Below are 21,375 nucleotides of genomic sequence, written 5' to 3' on the forward strand. Positions count from 1 at the left end.
TTCCTTTCCATGTAAAGACAGCTGCCAGTCAGAAAATACCCCTTAAGCACCACTTCTCCTGCTGCAGTGGAGAAGCTCTTATCTTAACCCTTAAACACATTGCAGATCAAGGGTTGGATGTTTTCTTGGAAATGTCACTGTGATTTCTCTCATTGTGAGAGTCTAAAGGTAAAGGAAAAGGTAAAATCCAGCACGGACCTGTTAATGTAAGAGCTTGCAGAAAAAAATATACAAGAATCTTTGGAAGAATCAGTGCAAAACTGTCCATGCTCTGGGAAAGAGATTCATGGGAAAAAAAAGTCATAGACACCTGCACTGAGAAATTGAATAGGAATGGGATAGAGGCCAAATAAAAATACAAGTAACAAGTTAAGTTTTCCATGGAAAATATAAGAGTAACATAGACCAGAATGTATCAGCAAGGTGAACGTGAATTGCTTACAGGAACACTGAAAGAAAAAAATGCAAATCCTACAGAGAATATAGGCTTATTAATAACTACGTATTTGTTTTAGTCTCCCCAGTGTGCAGGTCAAACCCACTCAATGTAACAGTGCAGTGGCATTCAACCACTCCTTTCTTCAAGAGCTTCCATTGTTGCTCAAACTGCTGGGAGTAAACTCATGACAAATGGGGAGAGATTGATATTAATAAATAATATAATGTCTGTGCCAAATAAAAAGATATGTAGCGCTGAGGAGACTATTCAGTCCAGTGCAGCACTGGTTATGTTTTGCTTTTCATTTGAAAGAAAAATGTGAAGAATTTGTAAGGACTGAACAGGATGAATTGGTAACTGGTATTTATGAGACTCTTTTCTTGTTCACCTGAACTGATGTAGTTGCATGAATTTCTGTGAAGTTTTGACAATATATATCTAACTGGATTTTTTAATATAGTTGTGCCTATTGCCTTTTCATGAGAAAAAAAAATATTATGAGGCTATACTGACTGTGCAATGATCTCTCAGAGAAGAAGCTTCATAACTATGCAATAGCAGGTGTTAATCAAAAGGCAGGGCAAAATGACCTAAGAGGTTCTTTCTGTCTGCGGTCGTTTGAATGCCTCAGCAAACTCCTTGATGCTACTAGGACCAAAGCAGAAAACCCTTGATTTCTGAGAATATAAAACTATCTTTTACTGAATGCAAACACAAAGGAATGCACAAAGATAAATAAAGGAGCACCAAATATGGTGAGATAAACTTTTAGCAGGGCTCAAATGTTTTTGCTGTTACATTCATAAGCTGGGATGTGATGAAACCACAGAGGCTAGGACTGGTACAACCATTACTATGAGTGTTGTACCTCTCATTCCCCAAATCTAGTGAATATAGAAGCATGTTTGTGCTAGGACTCTTTATAGATACAAACTGCTGTGTAATCCCCCAGGTGACACTAATTCACAGAGGCAGAAACTGGAGCACAGCTATAGAGCTTAGAAGACATTTGGTGTCATGTGGATATCTTGTTATGGAGCTACAAATAAAAGCAAAAAGTGAGGGTGAGCACTCTAGGCTATCCGGACAAGAGTTCAGTCCTCGCCAGTGCCTCTCTATCTGTATTGTGCCATGGCACTTTATATACAGCATATAATGTCAAATCTTTTAGGAAATTTACAAATGGGTAAGTGGCTCCCAGTTGCAGAATGCAGATCCTAACAATGTTTCTCATCAAATTAAACTTTCCCCAGTTTAAGGGTGTTGGATCCCCTAGATGCTCACTGGGGCCTTTGTAAATCTAAAGGGTTTGAACATTCACAAACTTAAAAGTTGTTCAGAGGAGAGGATTTGATTTGAGATAATCTCCAGCAGAGACCTATAAGGAGCATGTGTTATTTCTTTTATGCACTGGAAAAGCAGGAAAATAAAAATTAAAGACAACAGGTTGCCAAAAGATCAGTTATTACATGATAAGTACAAATCAAAGACACAATAACATAGAAATTAACATTAGGAATGGGAGAGACAGTTATGTGAAGATGGAAATTGTTCATAGTGTAATCAGCTTCTTTACAAGGAAGTCATCCTTGTAATACATACAGTGTGGCACAATGAAATGTGGAGATGAGGAGTCAAGGACATGTGAGATGAGGAGTCAAGGACATCCCTGGACAGAAATGTCCAGGTCCAAATTTAGATCAAAAGCAGTTCAAGGACAGGACAGCATAACACAGGTCCTAATTGAGAATACAGACAGGTTGGGGTGCAGAGTGTCTGGGACATTATGGGTTTGATTAGTTGTGTGGAATTGAATGCACCAGTGCTGCTTCCCTGGATTGCTCAAGTAGGAATGCACCCAACAGAGACTCGTGGCAGCATGAATGTTAGTGCCCAAGCTCTTCAGTGTGAGTTTCTCATTCTTTATTACAGTCAAGAGTAATAACATTCTGTGTGAGTGCATTTTCATGCACGTCTGTGTGCATGTGGGTGAGTGTTGAATGCCTGAATGACTAAGGAGGGGATAGAGTAAGAAACTCATTATGCATATGTCTGACTTGGTGCATAAATGTGAGCTGAGTGCATTCAAATGGGTACATTCATGAATTTGGGAAAGGTTATTAAGACTCCTAGATTTCAGCATTTAGAGTCAGGGAGTGGACAAACACATCTGCCATAGGTCAAAGCTTGAATAGGATCACAGAAATGAGTGAAGGGGCCTCAGAACTGCACAGGTACAAGGGACAATAAAACACCAACCCTTCATGATTCAAGTTAACCTTAGGAATCATACCAGAATAGATCTTTTGGGGACATCTCAAAGCAAGCAACTACCTGCAAGACAGAGTGAGGTGTGAATGATTCATAGGCTATCTTCCATTCTGAGCGGAGGGAGTGAAGGTTAGCCCTTGAACATAGCTATAGCAGTTTATCTTAACTCCAATATCTATACAATGCTCAGTGCCCATGAGACGCAAATATCAGGTTTATGATTAACTCTGTTAAAATTCCACAGAACTGGAAGTACTTTTGTATAAAGAAATTGAAACAATGCACAGTTTCCTTACTATACTTTCATTTTTCTAGTAGTTAAAAGGAAATCTCTCAGTACCTATATGTGCCATATCCTTATATATCCCAAAACTTTCCATCACATCCTTTAGCTGGACATACTAGTACACTATCTGTCAGGGAACATCCATGTTCAGTGCCTGCGTGACCAGGGTAAATGTTGTTCTACTGGAAATGTAGGATAGACTGAGCACGTATTTCACACAGATCTCAGAGAAAGTCAGTTGAGTCTACAAGACTTGCACTAGTGAGCAGACACTTATGCTAAGCAGGATGTAGACAGGACTTCAGAGGCCTGGTTTATTCCTCTGAGTTCTGCCACAGCCTTTCAGCAATTTGTTTCTCTAGGTCTATCTGGTCTATGATGCTAATGAGGTAACTCTTCTTGAAATGGTGTAACACTGTAAAGATGAACACATTCCTATTTGTGAGACACTCATAGCTTTAGTGGTTATGTCTAAATATGAAGATTCTACAGAGTTAAGTAGAGACCCTATAAACAAAAGCTTTGCATATACCAGACTATTGTACTTGCTCTTACCACACTAATTAAACTTGGGGGGGGACAGAAGTTCTGCCTTTGTCCTTAGAATTCTGCTGCATTAGTCTTTCAGATAGGCTGTCTGTGTCTCATTGCTATGGTTTTATTCAGATGCCTTTTACTCTGCAAAAATGTTATTTTTCTAATCCTTATCTTCTGCGTGTTGTTCCTAGATGAAAATCCATGTACATCCTTTTTGCCAGGAGAAGGGGACAATCTTTTTCAGCTGTGTGGTGGTTTGATCAGTGCACATTGAAAGCTTTGCCAGCCATGCTCTTAAGTCATGGAAACATATGAACAGTATCACAGGTAGTGCAATGAGGCACACTGGCATGAAGCTGCACCTCATCACCCCTGTACAGGGTTACTACATTGCATTACTCAGAATTAATTACTTATTTAGAAAGAAAACCTTCTCCCAGATTTTTCCCATGCCCTTTCTGAAATGGCTTTTAGCAGCTGCCATGGTGAACCTGTGGGAGAAAAGAATGAGAAAAATTGTAGTGACTTTACTAGGACTCATTCTGTGGCTTGCAAACTAGACTCAGTGACCCAGAGCAACACAGTCCTGAATTTCAAAGGAGTGAGTCTCTCCTTGAGCTGCTCTCTATCCTTCCAGTAAGCCAGAGAAAGCCTTGGAGCTGGAGTTGTGATCTTCAGGAAACTACATCGCTCGTCTCATGCCCTGCAGGAAATCCTTGTACTTACATGCAGTTTCCACAGGAGAACTCTGTAAGCTTATTTTGTATAAAATTCTATTTAAATGCCAAGACATATTAACAGGCATCAATGCCTGCTGCAATCATCCTGGTAGTGGGAATCAACCCCCTCAGAAGAGTGAGTTGAGATGTTGATTAAGCAGAGAGGGAGCTTTATTAGGCACCTCCACACACATACATACATTGCAGAAATCCCTCTCAAGATGATATCTAAATAAACCACCTGCAAGGTAGCCACATCTGGAGGAAAGAATCAACACAGTTTTTTAGTTCTGTTCTAGGAGACTGCACCATTGCTGCCAATATGAATTGGCTATTCTGTCATTACTGCTAACTATATAATTTAGTTATTGGTCTTGATGATCTAATTGAAATGGTGACTGGCACAACATGCTTACATCAGAGCATTTTTTGGTATGGACACAAAGTGCACAAAAGGCAAGTCCTTGGATCACAAGACAGCTACACAGGAAAACGTGTGAATACACCCAGGACTTACAAAAGAAGAAAAGGAGAGGAAAGGGAGAAAAAAAAAAGGAGGGGGTTGGGAGAAGCAGGGGAAGGAGAGGTGTGAAACTTATGGACTCTATAGACATAGACACTTTCTACATTTAAGCGAGAAGCCATATGCTTCAGTTATAATCCACTGTCATATTCCTCTTGCTATGTTGCATCATCTTCTAAACTGTACATAATATTCCTTGAGACAGCTCTGATAATGCTATATGTAGAGGTACCGAGGCACCATGAAATCCAGTGTCCGTAAAGGTACAAGTTAAAAGAAAGCAGCCATCTGTTCATGTGCAATTGTGTATAGTAAAAAAATAACAGAGGCAAATTCCCCTGGAAAATGATGGTTAATTATACATGAGTCCAACCATTGCTAAATACCACCTTCAGCATTTTTCCCCATATAGCATCATTGCACAGAACAAGCTCCGTTCCCAGCACCAGTTCTCATCCCTGGAAAATCAATGGCAGCCAGGACAGGTAAATCACAGTATGTTCACACATAGATTAATCACTTCTTGCAAAGCTACAGCAAAAAAGAAATTACACTAGAACTTTCAGGTATATCAATAATCTTATCATTCCAAGCATTTGTGACCATAACACCATAATGTATGAACTTAATGTGAGTTTCTAAATGACACGATTCTTCAATAAATGTGTTTTGTTTACAGTAATAAGAAACAGGATGTATGTCCTAGTATAAAAGATTTGATAGGCAACTTCTAAGTCAGGAACTTACTCTTCCTATTTGCTGACATTGGATTATTACCATTCTATGATTATTATTAAATTAATGAAAAACAGAGATGGATGGGGAGAGAGAGAGAGAATAGCAATTATATAGTATTTGTCATTTGGTAACCATTAATATTCTTAGGGATGCAAGATGAAAATCACAATATCTGTATAAAATAAAGATCACAGTTTGAAATCACCATCCAGATCAGATTTCATTCATTTAGAGTTGAGAATGAATATTAATATATCCATATTAATATTGTGTGTATATATGTATGTGTAATTGTGACTTAACTTGATCTGAATGGAAGTGGCCATATGCGATATTCACAAATGTATGAAAGCTTCAATTACACCATGTTCTTGTGCAAAGATCCTAGAGCCAACAGGAAGGTTTAAACTGATAGAAAGTTTTTTAAAAGGAAATTATTTCACTTATGATAGACTGCACTCTAATACCCAAGCTAACAGATCCCAGAATGCATCTTCACTGGGTTGTTTTTAAATGCCCTCTTAACATGAGTTTCATGTCCTGATTGTATGGGAGCAGAGAAGAAGTCCAAAGAGTACAGTAATGCTCTGATGATAGTCAGTTCAGCCCTGTGGTTGAACTCTGAAGTGCTGCATTCTCCTATTTAAAATCAGCTCCTCCTAAGCAATATCCAATGGTGTCACTACAAATAGCTACATCACCTGGTATTTTTTCAAATTGTTTCAACTGCAAATTTTATAGACTGATGAGTCCCTTGGATCGACCTGTGAAAATAACAAATCTCTTATACGAAAGGACAATAAATCATGACTCCAGTGACTCATTCCCTCTGTAGAGGATGGAAAATGAAAGGGTAAGTCCTTGAATAAGAACTGACTGAGACCTGAGTGAGACCAGTTACTGAGATAATTAGCCGATGAATGTGAGATGAAAGCTAAAGTCTTTTCATTTATACATTAATGAACCAGAAGATCAAAGACCTTGGCTAGACCTGTAACCACGACTGCAACGTTGGCTTGCCTATGCAATAATGAACTCATTATTAGCTGCTTTCAGAAATTACCTGTGGTAGACTACTTTATTCTTAATACTGTACATAAAGCACAAAAACAACTACAGTGTTATTTTAGAATATTTTAATTGCTAACCTTGTACTTCTGTGTAATAGGCGTGTTCATCATTTCAGCTGATTGCTGCTACTAACTCTGTTCTTCCATTAGAAACTTTGACAGGTGCCAAACCTTTTCATATCTGGTGGAAGAAAGGGGAATTAAGTGACCAAAAGACTAAAGTGAACTTGAAGTGAAATGCATCAATTAAGAAAAATCTGAAAATCTCCCTCAGAGGGAGGGAAAACAGATCAACAGGTTAGAATTTCATCAGACTGAGAAAAGTAAATACTCTAACACTGATCTTCTCCCCATCATTTTGTGCCACTATATTTCTGCCATTTGTAATATTAGGAACGGATATGCCAGACCTGTGGCCACAAAGTCATTGTTTAGCTTGGATGATTCTGTATTTAAGGCTCTAGGGTTGATTGCAAGAAATCTGGAATGTACTTCTTTTTACCATAGGCTTTCTGCAAGACTATAGGCAGGTTACATGACACCTGTCTTTCAGGTCTGGACCTGTGAAACATTATGTTGTACAGATGCTGGGAGTATAAATGCATAAATAGTCACAATCTGTGTTGGTGAAAACTTCATAAATACATATGTGATTCAAACTTCCAGATAAACTCCCAGTAGCTGACGAAGGAAGTTGTGAATTGACATTAAGCCGTGATGTGGATAAAACCTTTGTCACAAACAGAGAAGTTACTATGTGGACATGTTAGTATGTTCCCTATAAAAGGCATAGAAAGCTATTTTAACTGTTGGGAAATTTTTTGCTACAAAGAAGATATATTCACAATTACTTATGACCCATTCAGAAGATCTGACACTGCTGGTGAGAAGTTTAAACTTATGGGATTAAGCCAGCAGTTGCTGGCTGCAACACAAAGAAATTATTCACTGCTCTGGGACACAGGGTAAACCTGGCACATTGATTTGCCCCTCTGTAAATTTTTTACTTAATTATTTACCTTCAAGATAATGACTGGACGATTCACAGCTCAAGTGAAAATAAGAGTGAGTGAACAGTTTGTTCAGAAACTCTATTTTTTGCCGGAAAATTATCCACAAGCTAACATTTTAACATGCACTTCATTATTTTGAACTGCTCTGCAGACTTTTGTCAACTCCCACAGTTCTCACTGAGTATTCACCAAAGCTTTTGTTTCCAGAATGACTATTCATAATGTGTTATTCATCCTGTGACCTCAGTAACATCTTATGGTTGTTTTTCTCCCTAACTGCATGACTTGAGAACCCACAAAGATTTATGATGGCTGCAGGAACACTTCCACTGAAAATACTTGTGCATGTCAGAGCATGTCATTGCATAGGTGCAGCTAGATGGGTGTTTATGGCCGATCCCTATTCACAGACACTATAGTAAACAAAATGTCAAGCCAAATGCAAAGACTAGCAAGTACAGTCCAGGGCTGTTATTAAAACATACATTCCCAAAGCTCTTTGAATGACTCTTTCAGGTTCCCTTGAGAAACACACAAAAGAGAAACTCATTATCACTTTGCTAATGTGCAGGACCTTTACAGTACAGTTTTGTTGGCTCTTCTTATGCCCTAGAGAGAGAAAGGGATGTGGCTGAGTGCATTTCCCCAGGAAAAGCTGAGATCCTCTGAGAAGGGTGCACTGTCATTGCCAGTGCTACAGAGTGCCTCGAACTCCTCACTCCACCCTTGAAAATCTATCCTAAGGACTTCAGTGTTGAATGAGAACTTGGCCTAGACATTGAGTTCTTTTTGGTAATTAAACAGTATTTACCATAGTGTCCGTGGAGAGAATAAAAGATGAGCCCTTTAACAACCAGCACTCAAATCTAAATGTAGAGGGCAAGGGCAGAAGACATTTGCTGTCAACTTCAAGGGCATTGGATCGTGCTAGCCCAGCAACTGATGTCACAGCTCTGTGCCAGGAGCAGTGCTCCTCTGAGCTGCACAGCTAGAGGCTTTCTGGAAGGTGCATCCTAAGTTTGTTACTTCAGTTAAGTTCTGAAGCACAGTAGTTTCTTGGTGATGTTTGGGAGGTGAAGTCTGCTTCTTCCTCAGAGAGTCCAGCTTCCCCGCACCCGAGCACTAGATTTTGTAGCCTGTTAATTTTGGAGCTGAGACAGGACTAAGATGTTAGATCAGTCTACCTCTCTCTTTGCCAGTGCAAGACTATCTTCTCCATTACATTCTGTCACTGAGTTCATCATTGAGACATTTGGCAGGCGTATCTCCTCAATACCACCAATAACACCTTGTCATGGGGGAAGTGAAGCAGGGGAGGATCTGACAGCAGGCTAAATATGTAGAAAGGGAGAAAGGAAGGAAAAGCTTGACAGCAAAATATGTTCTTAGTTTTTTCAGGAGTTTTCTCAAAAGGAGATCCACAGAAAAGGCAGAGGTGAGGCCTACGGAGAGCTCTGAGCAAGCCGAGGATGCTGACGGCTGAAGGACAGGCCTGCAGATGACTCTGTAGCCTTCACTAAGCAGTTGGTAGCTGGAGGCTTGTCAGGTCCCAGAAAAAATGTTATCAGTGCCTTTTCTGAGCAGTATGACTCCATGCATCTTAAATGATTGGGAACATGTCCTGAAACATGGTGTTAACCTTTTATACTTTCCAGAGCTATTAGTAGAGTTAGTGAAGCTTTTACAACATCCTTTGCTAACGGTCTTCCTGGTGCTAAATAACAGTGGAAGTTAGAAAGGAGCTGCTCTGGGTGAGCCAAAGTGCCTTGGCTTTGGTGAATGCAAGATCAGAGCTTGCCCCCAGCAGGGAACGGACAATCTGGTGTCAAGGCAAGTGCAGCAAGTGTCCTGGAAATCGTAAGGTGCAGACACTGTCAAATCAGATTTGTTTCCTGCTTGACTCAGCCTTTGTTTTCAATTTGGCATGTCATCCACTTGTTTACAGCGATACAGACCTAGTCTGGAGAAACCAATACACGATTTCCAAAGAGCTAACACATTCCGTTGCAGGTCATAATCCCGTGCTTGATTAATACATCATGACCTCTAACAGCCATGCTGGTGTGTGGAATTGCACACAGGGTGCCTCATTTCTTGGTTTACCTATCTTAGACAGTGACATAAAGGTGAATATGTACGGTGGTAACAAAGCATTGGGATATATTGATGCAATGTGATTGGACTCAGATCCAATATCACAGTCTGGCAATGAAGCATAAGGTGTTGAGGAACCAAACAGACTCCAAACATCCTGTAAAGCAGTCAGTCATGCACATCTGCAGGTTAGATCTTCGAAAGTGGGTCACCCAGTGAAATGCATCCAGGGGTAAAGTGTGAATAGAGGCAGATACAGAGAGGCTAAGGAGGTGAGGTGTTAATTGTTCTGAGCAGCCACCACCTCAGGATAAGGGAAATTGCACCATCTAGTGGAGAAGAAGCCAAAATTAAAAGTAATGACTCTCCTCTTTATCACCTTGCAAAAGCCTCAAGGAGTTACTCACTGTGCACTAGTCTGGGAACCTCTGACATAATCTTCAAAGATCAGATCTGTCTCACTTGATGTATGTAATCTGAGCAACTCATCACATAAGGTAGAAATATTTCTTTGAGGCTGAGGACACTTGGAGTTTAAGGACAGTTTTGGTTTAAATTCCCAAGCAGAATCAGATCCAGGTATAACATGCCTGTAACAAAACAAAACACAAAAAAACCCATTTTACATTCATTCTAAAACTCAAAACTATCTTAATTGTTAACTGTTGCAATTCCATACCAGCTCATATGCATTCAGTGTTTCCTCTGAAAAACTGCATCCTTGAGACTGTGTCTTCACACATTTTTAAGCGTTTGTCCACTCTCCAGTCAGAGGAGCCTCTCAACTTCATTTGTTAAGGCACTGAATATTTGAAAAGAGGAAAGTCAAAAGGAGCAGTACCATAAGCAGTGAGACCAAGAAATCCTGGTTTCCTGTGGATTTGGGTCTTCTGGCACAGTTCTCAAAACCTGTGTGGGCTGTGCCTGAAGATTCCCACAGCGGGACTGTTAACTGTAGATGCATCTCATCTGGATTGTCTCCTGTCTAGTACGTGTTGCAGCACTTCCCAGATCGTGTCTTTTACTGAGGGACATGAAAGATCTCTTTTCCCTCACCTGACCATCTCCATTGAACCTGTGGTGTCCTTGGGACTGCTACTCATCTGTCAAATATAGTTAAAACTGGCCAATAGCTTCAAAAGGTACAAGGAGGCAGATAGAAAAGATGCACATGAATTCACACATGCACAGGCTTTCTTAGGAAACAGGACTGAAAGGATGAGAACCCAAATGTAAGCCATTATCTCATCTGATTGTTTTGCAATACACATATCTCAGTCTAGTGATTGCAGAGAGTTTCTGCAACAACAGCTTGGCAAGAGAAAGGCACCACGCATCTGAGCCTATTTGATACGCAAGTATTTCATTAGAATTCAGAAGAATTAAGTACAATATTCAGCAGAACTAAGCTGGTAAATTACAATTCTGGTCAATTCCCATGATTCTGTTGTTTGCAAAAGAGAAAACATCTATCAGTAGTTCCAGAGTATGATATTGAGCCAGCAAACATCAGCAATGTTTCTACAGTAGGGAAGATCCAAGGGACACCTTGAAAAGAAGCTCCAAAATAAGCAGCTTTGAGAATTGCATTAGCAACAAACTGCTCCAAGTCTTGAAGGTATTTCCTCAAATGGAGTCACAGTTTCTTTTCCTGCCTTTGGTTTTAAGAGCATTTATGCATCTTGCACTAAGGGAGCACCCAAGAAGTTGGGTACAGTGTTGTGTAATTTAGCAATAGTAGTAAAGTAGTTTCTTCCAGGCTATTTTATTTTTTCTCACCTTGCTAAAGAAATAAAAGGTTTCAGGGAGACAACAGAGGACAACAATGGATCCTACAGACCTTGCACAGCAGTTGTGGGGAGAGGATTCATGCTTGTGGTGTTTAACCCCAGCAAGCAACTCACACCCACATAGATGCTCACTCTCCCCTGCTGGGATGGTGGAGAGAATTGGAAGGGTAAAAACGAGAAAACTTGTGGGTTTAATAGGTAACACGAAAACTGTGCACACTAGCAAAGCAAATCAAGCAGGTGTTCAGTCACCTCCAGAAAAGCAGGGCTCCATCATGGTTAGTAGTTACTTGAGAAGGCAAATACCATCACTCCAAATGTCACCATCTTCTTCCCCCACTTTTTCTACTCTGATGCCAAATGGTCACTTTTTCTACATGATGCCAAGTGGTTTGGGACATTCCTGGGGTCAGTTGGAGTCAGCTGTCCCAGCTGTGTCCCCTCCTCATGCACCTCCAGTCCCTTTGCTGGTAGGGTGAGAGGGAGAAAAACCTTTGACTCTGTGTAAGCCCTACTCAACAACAAAAATATCCCTGTGTTATCAACACTGTGTTTTCAGCACAAATCCAAAACAGCCTTGAAACAGCTACTGTGAAGAAAATTAACTCTACCCCAGCCAAAACCAGCACAATGGTCTTTCAGCCATATTCAAATGTCACATGGAAAAATACAGCCAAACACAGAGTTTATGATGCTTCTTTTTAATAAAAGGACTGCTGTTGTTATCCGCTATAGAATTGCTGATAAATGTTAATGATATCCACACTGGATATAAAATACCAAATCTATTTGTAATTACAGTCACCAAAATGGCATTAGCAAACAAATATGTGTTTGTTCAAGCTAGCTATCTCACTGTCTCACCTGTGCTGTTTACCATGCTGGGAACCACTTACACAATGGTATCCGTTGCACAAGGAAACAAGCATCTCTCTGTGTGCCTCTTCATAGTTCTGGCAAGAGACCTCTGCATTCTTTTAAAATCTACCCTCTAACTTAGCATAGGGATGTTTCTTTTTCAGTTGTGTATTTCTTCACTAATAAATCAAGTCCTCTGCCTTTTTTTTTTTAACTGGCAAAGCATGATTCAATGGATGGAGTATTCTCTTAACTTCATTATGATCTTGGACATGTTTCGCTGTAAGGAACTGGGTGTCCATCCTACTATTGCCACATAGCTTCACCTGCTTGGACCAAGTAGAGCTCCTCACTGTCTGACTTCACCAAGACTGTCATTTCAAGTAATATTCTCTTGAAGCTGACCTATTTTCACAAAATATTTGAATTTTTGACAGAAAAGCAGAAAGATGATGACATGGCAGATTGCCCACCAGCACTGCATGCAAGTACTTACCGGAAAATGCAATGACTTGTATCTAAAAAAAGATCTCCTAACTGCTGTCCAGGGACTTGAATCTTGCTCTCAACAAGGTGCCATAAAGAGAGGGGCTAGGTCATGAACTGCATTTCTCACTGACAGCTCCCACCTGCTTGGGAAGGCAGCATATACGCTTGCCCACGTAGCCTCCACTACACTTGCCATGCAGTAACTGCATATCCAAAGGAAAAATTTCCAGGAGTAATGAACTGAGATCTGGAGATAATGCTAAAAGAAGTAAGAATTTGACTTGCTGGCTGAATCTATTTTATCACTTCAGCTTGCTCCTCATTTCAGCCTGGGACTCATGCCTGCCCAAGTACATTTAATGTACTTGTTCCTTTATATATCATTGCAGATTCCTGGCAAGTATGTGTTCTTCCATAGTCTTTCTCTTTTTTATTTCTCCTGTATTTTGCAGGTTTTATGGAAGCAGACTTTAAACAAGAAACCAACTTTTCCACCCTGCATTCAAACAAGAAGGCTTTCTATGTTAAAGATAACTACATTTTGGTTTAAAATGAAATTTTTATGTAACAATGTTATGGCCTAGATTAATACAGACTGCTTTCTAATGGTGTACTTATTGGAGATTCTTTGCCTGAAGTGAGTGTGAGGTTTCTCAGTGCCACAAGACACATCATTTTTTCCTTGATCACACTGTTATTCTTTTGATTGTTTGAGTTTGGGTTTTCCTGTTCCTAATGAGCTAAAATGAGAGGGATATTTGTAAAATGAGTTCTTGTTGGAAAACCAAAATCCCTATTAAAAATCCATAGGACACTATCGATTTCTTCCAAAAAGGTAACGTTCACAGGCTTACATGAAAACAACAAAAAAAGATAGCACAAAGTATGATATGCATTACTGACTAAAAAGGTGAAGCCCAGAGAATGGGTTGCCCTCGTGGCTGCAAAGCTTCTATTATTGGTCATTGCAAAAGCACTGTTAACAGCTGTATCCCACTTGCAAGTCTAATCTATAGGACAGATAAATCTGCTCTAATGTAGTGTAGTGTATGAGATATCCCAATGAAAAAAGTGAAGCTTTGAAAATGTCATTGCAATCCTCAACAGTAAATGTGGGGAAAAAAAACCCAAAAACCCAAACATTTTCTAGGTGTTCAGCCCAGAAGCAGGACAGCAGTTCCCCATCACTACTTTCTGCTGCCCTCCCAGGACACCTCAGTTGCAGTTATTCCCTCATAGAAATGCACGGAGACATACTACAAGCAAATGTTCTTACAGCATGACAACTGATTCCTGTATGACTTGGCCTTGGTAAGGCCTGAGCGTGTTAAGACTTGACTATCTCAATGTTGTAAAAGGAACTGAATGTGCAGTAAGATTGCACCTTCACTAAACTTCTTCAGTAGAAGTTGGTTTGGGAGAGATCTATAAGCCAGTATAATAGAAAAATAATGAGTGGTAATAGGAGGTGTATGGCATGTGGTAATCCTAGCTTATGTCCATGGAAAATTAAAACATAGCAATGGTTGCAGAAAATAACATTTTATTTAGTTCTCAGTTCAACTTTCTGGCTGACCTTTGACTGTCATTTGTGTATCCAGGAAAGTGGATATGAGTTAGTTTTATGAAGCTGATGGGTTTTTGCTAAAGTATGTTAAACATCCAACTCCGTGCACTTGAGTAGCCATAAATCACTGTAGTTTAATCCCCAAGAGTAAGATTGTGGTATTTAACTTTCCTTTTTGCCCAGTTTTCAAATCTATCTTGCATCAAGTTTTTGAAGAGCTCTAGCAATGTAGTCTTGCATTCTGATCCTTTCAGAACTCTTACACAAGGCCATCATGGACATGAGGTGACCAAAAAGTGTAATTTCTTCTATCAGGCATTGACCCAGCAAGTGGAACAGCTCTGTCTCAGTATATGCAACATAGGATGTTGCATTGCTCCCATTTTTCATGTGAATGGAAAACTTGTATTGTTTGTAAGAATTAAAACTTGAGCACTTTTTATGGGAGTGAAAGTATTCCTGATACTCTGGCCACTTTCCAGCCTGAATCCATACCAGCCCCCTGATACTCTGGCCACTTTCCAGCCTGAATCCATACCAGCCCCCTGATCCATCCAGTATGGTAATGGATTATTTAGGGAAACTGAGGGATCTCCTCCACAATGCTTTTTAAGAAGAGGTTAGACAAAAAGTTCTCAGGTATTATCTAGATGCTGATTCTGCCTCAAAACAGAAGAATAGCCTGGATCAGCAATTCCCAGGTTTTCTAGGTAAGTCTTGCTATGTGTGCTATCACTTTCTCTTCTGTTTCTATGCTTATCCCCCACAGACCCTGCTCCTTGTCCTCTTGCTTTCCTCTTTGACAGGAAACATAGCTCCCAGGCTCTGCTTGCAATGTTGATGGGCCAAATTAACAAGAAACTCCTGAGCTAACCAAGGACTGGTTCCAGTGCTGTTTTCCAAAATCCTTAGCAGCACCACAGTGACAGTCTTTCCAGGATGTCTGCCTGTTTGCAGTAGTGACCTAAAAGTCATTTTCCCCACTTCCCCATTGTAAATTGTAGCATGTAGACTCAACATACTCCCTCTGATCCATTTGCTATCATGCACACAGAGCTTTACAGCATGCCCACTCCTCTATCAATCACACATCTACCCTAACATTTACTGGTTTTCCCCTAGGTTCCCCGGGATTCTTAGCTCAAATACAGAAAGCCAAATGCCCTCTCCCCAGTTCCTCTTTGCGGTCCATCCAGATCATGCACACCTTCTTTTGGGATGTGTGAAGGGTTAAAGATAGTTCTTCTTGCAACAATGTGTCATTTACCTGCTAATCCCTCATGCTTAATTCATGAAATGTCAAAAGCATTGTTTGAGCCAACAGCATTGGCAGCCTTAAAGCTTTCTGTTCTTCCCCAGGTTCCTGAGAAACAGCAGAAACAAAGATTTTCATTTATTTCTAGAAGCTGTCTAGTTCTAAGGGTTACTTTCATCTGTCTGCTGTGTGGATAGCTTGCAAGGTCATTTGAAAGAGAAATTCAATATAATGAAACACTAAAGAAGCTTAAGCGACCTTTCCACATAGTGTTGTACATTCACTGTGTTTCTGCACTGCACAAATTACTGCTATTCCTATTTTGGGGATTAGATTGAAGCAAAAGGTGAAATATGTTCATTCCTCCAAGTAAATGCATAGCAAAACAAGAAGTCAAGGACAGGTGTCCTTGTTGCTGGCTGCTCTCTGTGGTCTCTGGGCTGTACTTCAAGCTGCTCTTCACCATGTCCCAACTAGTTAGTTGGTCTTCATTTGCAAGCCTCCAGGAGAGCATGAAGACTTGCAGGATTTAATGATTCTCATCACTGAGTTCTCCAGCTAAGGCTGTCATGAGAATTTCTACTCCCCAAATCTCATGCCTCGGGTAACAAACCTGTCTCCTCATGAGGTTAGAGTAGTATCAAGAGAAAACCATAAGAAAGACTTTGTGTTTAAGAGAGAATTTGTGTTTCTCATACACGGTCACAGAGGGAAGCTTTTCTTTAACTGGAACTGTGTACAGCTCTATGCCTGCTAGAGGTCTACCTTTCTGCCAGCCTGCTGCCCTTGGAAGTGGTGGCAAAGGCATGCACAGGTGTGTAGCAATGAAGAGGTTACTTTTCTCTGCCTTTGAGCTTCAAGGATTAAGAAACAGGCTCAAACAATTTTTGAAGTTTCATCTTTCATTGAATCCCTTAATCCCTCAACACTTGGCACCATTTCTCACTCATTTGTTTGTATTTTAATCTAAAGTTTCTCACTTGAGAACTACACTGACCTTTTGTTTAAACCTGAGGCTGTGAGTGATGGTGCAACTGGGAGTTTTGTTACAACTTTCCCAGATGCTTCTTACAATTTGGGGTCAGGAATAGGTGGCGAGGATGTACACAAACACAGTGTGAGCTTGATCATGTTTGTAATAGCCAATTTTATGGTATTTTCACCAGGCCTGGACACTCATGAACTAACAGAGAAAGCAGTCATAGAAAGTAAATGATCTGATGCTGAAGGGTCAATGCTTGAGCAAATTTCATCAGTCCCAGTGGGTTAGATGGCCCTTACATTTTAAGTAGATACTAATTAGAATAGGTAATATAGGTAAGTATTTATACAGTGCTAGCAAAGGGCCAGATCTCAGATTTCACTCATTTCTCCAAAAGTTTGGCTTTCAGGTTCACTATGGAACTGTCTTGCATGAACAGCAAGTGTGGGGAGGGGCAAGAGTTCAAAATACATCAATCAATGTACAGTAGGAAAACATTTCTCTCACACCAGCATCAGCTGTGAGTTACTAGGGCCTTGCTCTACTCATCTTCCAGGGGAGTAGTACAGCTGCCCTCCCTTACACTTCCCCCAGCCCCCACAACGTAATTGGAGCATCTGGTAATATGGAGTTAGAGGAGGTAGATAACAGCACAAGTTATGAAGTCACCTTTTTTTCAAGCTAAAGAGCCTCAGCTCCTTCAGCCATTCACCATAAGGGAGATACTCCATCAGCTTTGTGGCCCTGCACTGAACTCTCTCCAGCAGCTCCCTGTCCTTGAGCTGAAGGGCCCAGAACTGGACACAATATTCCAGATGAGGTCTCATGAGGGCAGAGTAGAGGGGGAGGAGACCCTCTCTTGACCTACTGCCCACAGCCCTTCTACTATACCCCAGGATGCCATTGGCCTTCCTAGCTATGGGGGCACATTGCTGGGTTACGGTCATCCTGCTGTCCACCAAGACCCCAGGTCCTTTCCCCTACACTAAGAGTTCATTTCCTAGTCTGTACTGGTACATGGAGTTATTCTTTCCCAGATGCAAGACTCTACATTTGCCTTTGTTGAATTTCATTAGCACAGCCTTCTTGTGTGTCAGTCACTCCCCCCAGTTTAATTGTCGGCAAACCTGCTGACAGTGCCCTCTCTTCCCTCACGAAGATAATTAATGACTATATTGAACAGTACCAGTCCCAAAACCAACCCTTGAGGCACTCTACACTAGGTACAAGCCTCCAACTTCAGACTGCCCCACTGATCAAAGCTCTCTACCTTCTTCCCTTCAACCAATTAACAATCTTCAATCTCTGTGCTCTGAAGGCATTTAAATCCCCCTCTGTGCGTGTGGCTTTGCCCTCAGCTGGCCCTGCCTCCCTTGCAAGGTTCGCTGTGTGTAGCTTGGCCCAAGAAAAACAAACCCCTCAGTGCCTGTTCTGCTGCTCTGCTGACCGCTCTGGCTTCCAAGGCTCATCACAGTGAGTGAAAATGCTATTAGAACTTCCTCTTTCTGACAGACACTCAGATAAGTTTTAAGGATGAAAGAAAACATCAGGTAATTATGATCTCAGATATGCCGAGGAGAGCTCACTGATAAGGTCTTTTTCACTGATATTTGGTAGTTCACTGGTAAACTTGATGTTTTAACTGACATTTCGACTTTTCCTTTGAAAGGAAAAAAACCTGTTGCTTACTGGCAATTCACTGGGATGGGCCACATTGCCTGGGAGATGTATTGCCCAGGATTCACACGGTTTGTTCATGCTATAGGGAAATGTAGTAGGTTCATTGTTTCTGTAGCACTGGTATCTTCTGAAGAACCAGGGATTAGAGACCTTCCACTGTCTGTCAAAGCTACAAACTACTACTGAAGTCTGTATCTGCCTTTGTTCTCATGGCTTGTCTGTAGCTCAGAACTTTTAAAGCACATGGTTTTACTTTACCTGGTACAGCAGATCTTAATCTCTTTTACAATCCAGTTTGATCTTTTATACTCTTAATGAAGACCAGCATTTGGTAGCAGGTTTATAAACTCCCTCTTGTCATAAGACTTCAAAGAAAGTAATCCCAAGTAATTTTTTTTGTCCATTGCAGATAAGCAATTGATGGAAGTTGATGAGTCGGACACAAGTACAGAAGGAGCCCAAGGATGAAAACAAAAAGAAAATAGCCCAGCAGTCAGGTACAGCCATTGGTCCCTTCCTCAATGTGTTGGCTAGCATGCAGTTTCCAATGTACATAGGTGGTTTCCCAGTTACAAGAAAACCTTAGATTAAGGATTTCCTGATGGATGAGACTGTTTGACAAAGACTGTACTCAGTTTGAGACTTACTACAAAGGAAAGGAATAGAGGTGAAGAGGTGAGGATGAAATGCTTTAACTTCATTTCTTCTCTGCAATTACAGATCTCAGTCTGGGAATTACAATTTTATTGAAAGCAAGAGAAATTATCACAGCAGGATAAATCAGTGGTCCATCTGAATTGGTAACCATGCCCCTGACAAGTCAGAAATATATTAAGACAGATTTAAAATACATCTACTTGTGTGTCATTAACACATAAGCTTATTCTAAAACATAGATGTTGACAAGTCTTTATGCTCCATAATATTCATCCTTTAGAGATCTACATTTTTTGCTCATTGTACATAAAAATATGTTTAAATATCTTATAAACACCTACACACTGTTGGGGCCTGGGCTATAATGAATGTTATGGAGTTAGCGGTAGCAGAAAAGAAAAAGGAAAGGGGAGAGGGGAGAGGGGAGAGGGGAGAGGGGAGAGGGGAGAGGGGAGAGGGGAGAGGGGAGAGGAGAGAGGAGAGAGGAGAGAGGAGAGAGGAGAGAGGAGAGAGGAGAGAGGAGAGAGGAGAGAGGAGAGAGGAGAGAGGAGAGAGGAGAGAGGAGAGGAGAGGAGAGGAGAGGAGAGGAGAGGAGAGGAGAGGAGAGGAGAGGAGAGGAGAGGAGAGGAGAGGAGAGGAGAGGAGAGGAGAGGAGAAGAGAAGAGAAGAGAAGAGAAGAGAAGAGAAGAGAAGAGAAGAGAAGAGAAGAGAAGAGAAGAGAAGAGAAGAGAAGAGAAGAGAAGAGAAGAGAAGAGAAGAGAAGAGAAGAGAAGAGAAGAGAAGAGAAGAGAAGAGAAGAGAAGAGAAGAGAAGAGAAGAGAAGAGAAGAGAAGAGAAGAGGAAAAAGAAAAGAAAAAGAAAAGAAAAAGAAAAGAAAAAGAAAAGAAAAAGAAAAGAAAAAGAAAAGAAAAAGAAAAGAAAAAGAAAAGAAAAAGAAAAGAAAAAGAAAAGAAAAAGAAAAAGAAAAGAAAAAGAAAAGAAAAAGAAAAGAAAAAGAAAAGAAAAAGAAAAGAAAGGAATGCCTATGGGATAGCAAGCTTGAGCAAGGGGGAAACCGAAACTGCAGATTGTAACAGAAACAAGGTCAAAGCAAGAAGACAGGACAGAGCATTAAATTAAGCATTGTTAGAAGATTGAATAAAACATTCAATGTAGCATTGTATGATTACTTGCACCTGACTAACAAATTGTAACATATGTAACTAACAATAGTATAAAGTTAAGTAAATGTAGGGTAAGCATAACCATAGTCTAGTGTTAGAGAAAACTAACTGAAGGCCGAACAGATTGGGTGATATTTTAAGCACAATAAGGCTGATGTTTTAAGTACAATAAGGACGGTGTTTTAACACAATGAGGTTGGTGTCTAAGTTGTTACAAAAATGAAACTTTGAGGCCTTATGCATAGTGCATGATCCTTAGTATTAACTAATTGCCATGGATTGTAGCATGTACACAGCATTTGGAAAGGAATATAAGCGATGATTATGTGACAATAAAATGGAGCTGATGCACATCATATTGGTGTTTGGTCACTCCCGTCTCGCGCAACAAAGAAGAACCCCTGCACAATGAAAAAGAAACCCTGCACAGGACCTCAACCAACTTGAGAGTTGGGCAGAGAGGAACCTCATGAAGTTCAACAAGTACAAGTGCAGAGTCCTGTTTCTGCGAAGGAGCATGGCATGGGGTTCCACGCACCAGCACAGGCTGGGGGTCGAAGTGCTGAAGAGCAGCTCTGCAGAGAGAGACCTGGGAGTCCTGATTGATAACAAACTAAATACAAGCCAGCAACGTGCCCTCATGGCCAAGAAGGCCAATGGCATCCTGGGATGCATCAAGAAGAGTGTGGCCAGCAAGTCAGGGGAGGTTCTGCTTCCCCTCTGCTCTGCCCTAGTGAGGCTTCATCTGGAATCATGTGTCCAGTTCTGGGCTCCTCAGCTCAAGAGGGACAGAGAACTTCTAGAGAGAGTCCAGCGCAGGGCCACCAAGATGATCAGGGGACTGGAACATCTTTCATACGAGGAAAGGCTGTGGGAACTGGGGCTGTTTAGTCTGGAGAAGAGGAGACTGAGGGGAGATCTTATTAATATTTACAAGTATCTGAAGGGTGGGTGTCAGGAGGTTGGGGCATCCTTTTTTTCTGTAGTAGCTAGCAACAGGACAAGGGGCAATGGGATGAAGCTGGAACACAAAAAAGTTCCACTTAAACATAAGAAAAAACTATTTCACTGTGAGGGTGTGGGTGAGGGAGCCCTGGCACAGGCTGCCCAGAGGGGTTGTGGAATCTCCTTCCTTGGAGGTCTTCAAGACCTGCCTGGACATGTTCCTATGCAATCTGATCTAGGTGGACCTGTTTCTGCAGGGGAGTTGGACTAGATGATCTCTAAAGGAACCTTCCAACCCT

General features: G+C 40.9%; 1 protein-coding gene across 3 annotated transcripts in view; it reads right to left on the reverse strand.

Moving 5' to 3' along the window:
• Positions 1 to 16,691, reverse strand: part of EHF (ETS homologous factor) — a 50,017-nt gene extending 33,326 nt beyond the window's left edge. Inside the window, exons 1-3 of one of the 3 annotated variants that reach the window (XM_061998255.1) lie at positions 10,370 to 10,437; positions 10,098 to 10,280; positions 6,662 to 6,764 (exon numbers count right to left, since the gene is read on the reverse strand). In XM_061998255.1, coding sequence (XP_061854239.1) covers positions 6,662 to 6,694 — 33 coding nt within the window. In that variant the 5' untranslated portion in view covers positions 6,695 to 6,764; positions 10,098 to 10,280; positions 10,370 to 10,437. Of the gene's footprint in view, positions 1 to 6,661; positions 6,765 to 10,097; positions 10,281 to 10,369; positions 10,438 to 16,646 lie in introns of those variants that run through there. The other 2 variants (XM_061998256.1, XM_061998258.1) reach the window with 2 other exon arrangements.
• Between the last annotated feature and the right edge of the window lie 4,684 nt (positions 16,692 to 21,375).

The sequence above is a fragment of the Colius striatus genome, chromosome 6, assembly GCF_028858725.1.
Source record: "Colius striatus isolate bColStr4 chromosome 6, bColStr4.1.hap1, whole genome shotgun sequence".
NCBI lineage: Eukaryota > Metazoa > Chordata > Aves > Coliiformes > Coliidae > Colius > Colius striatus.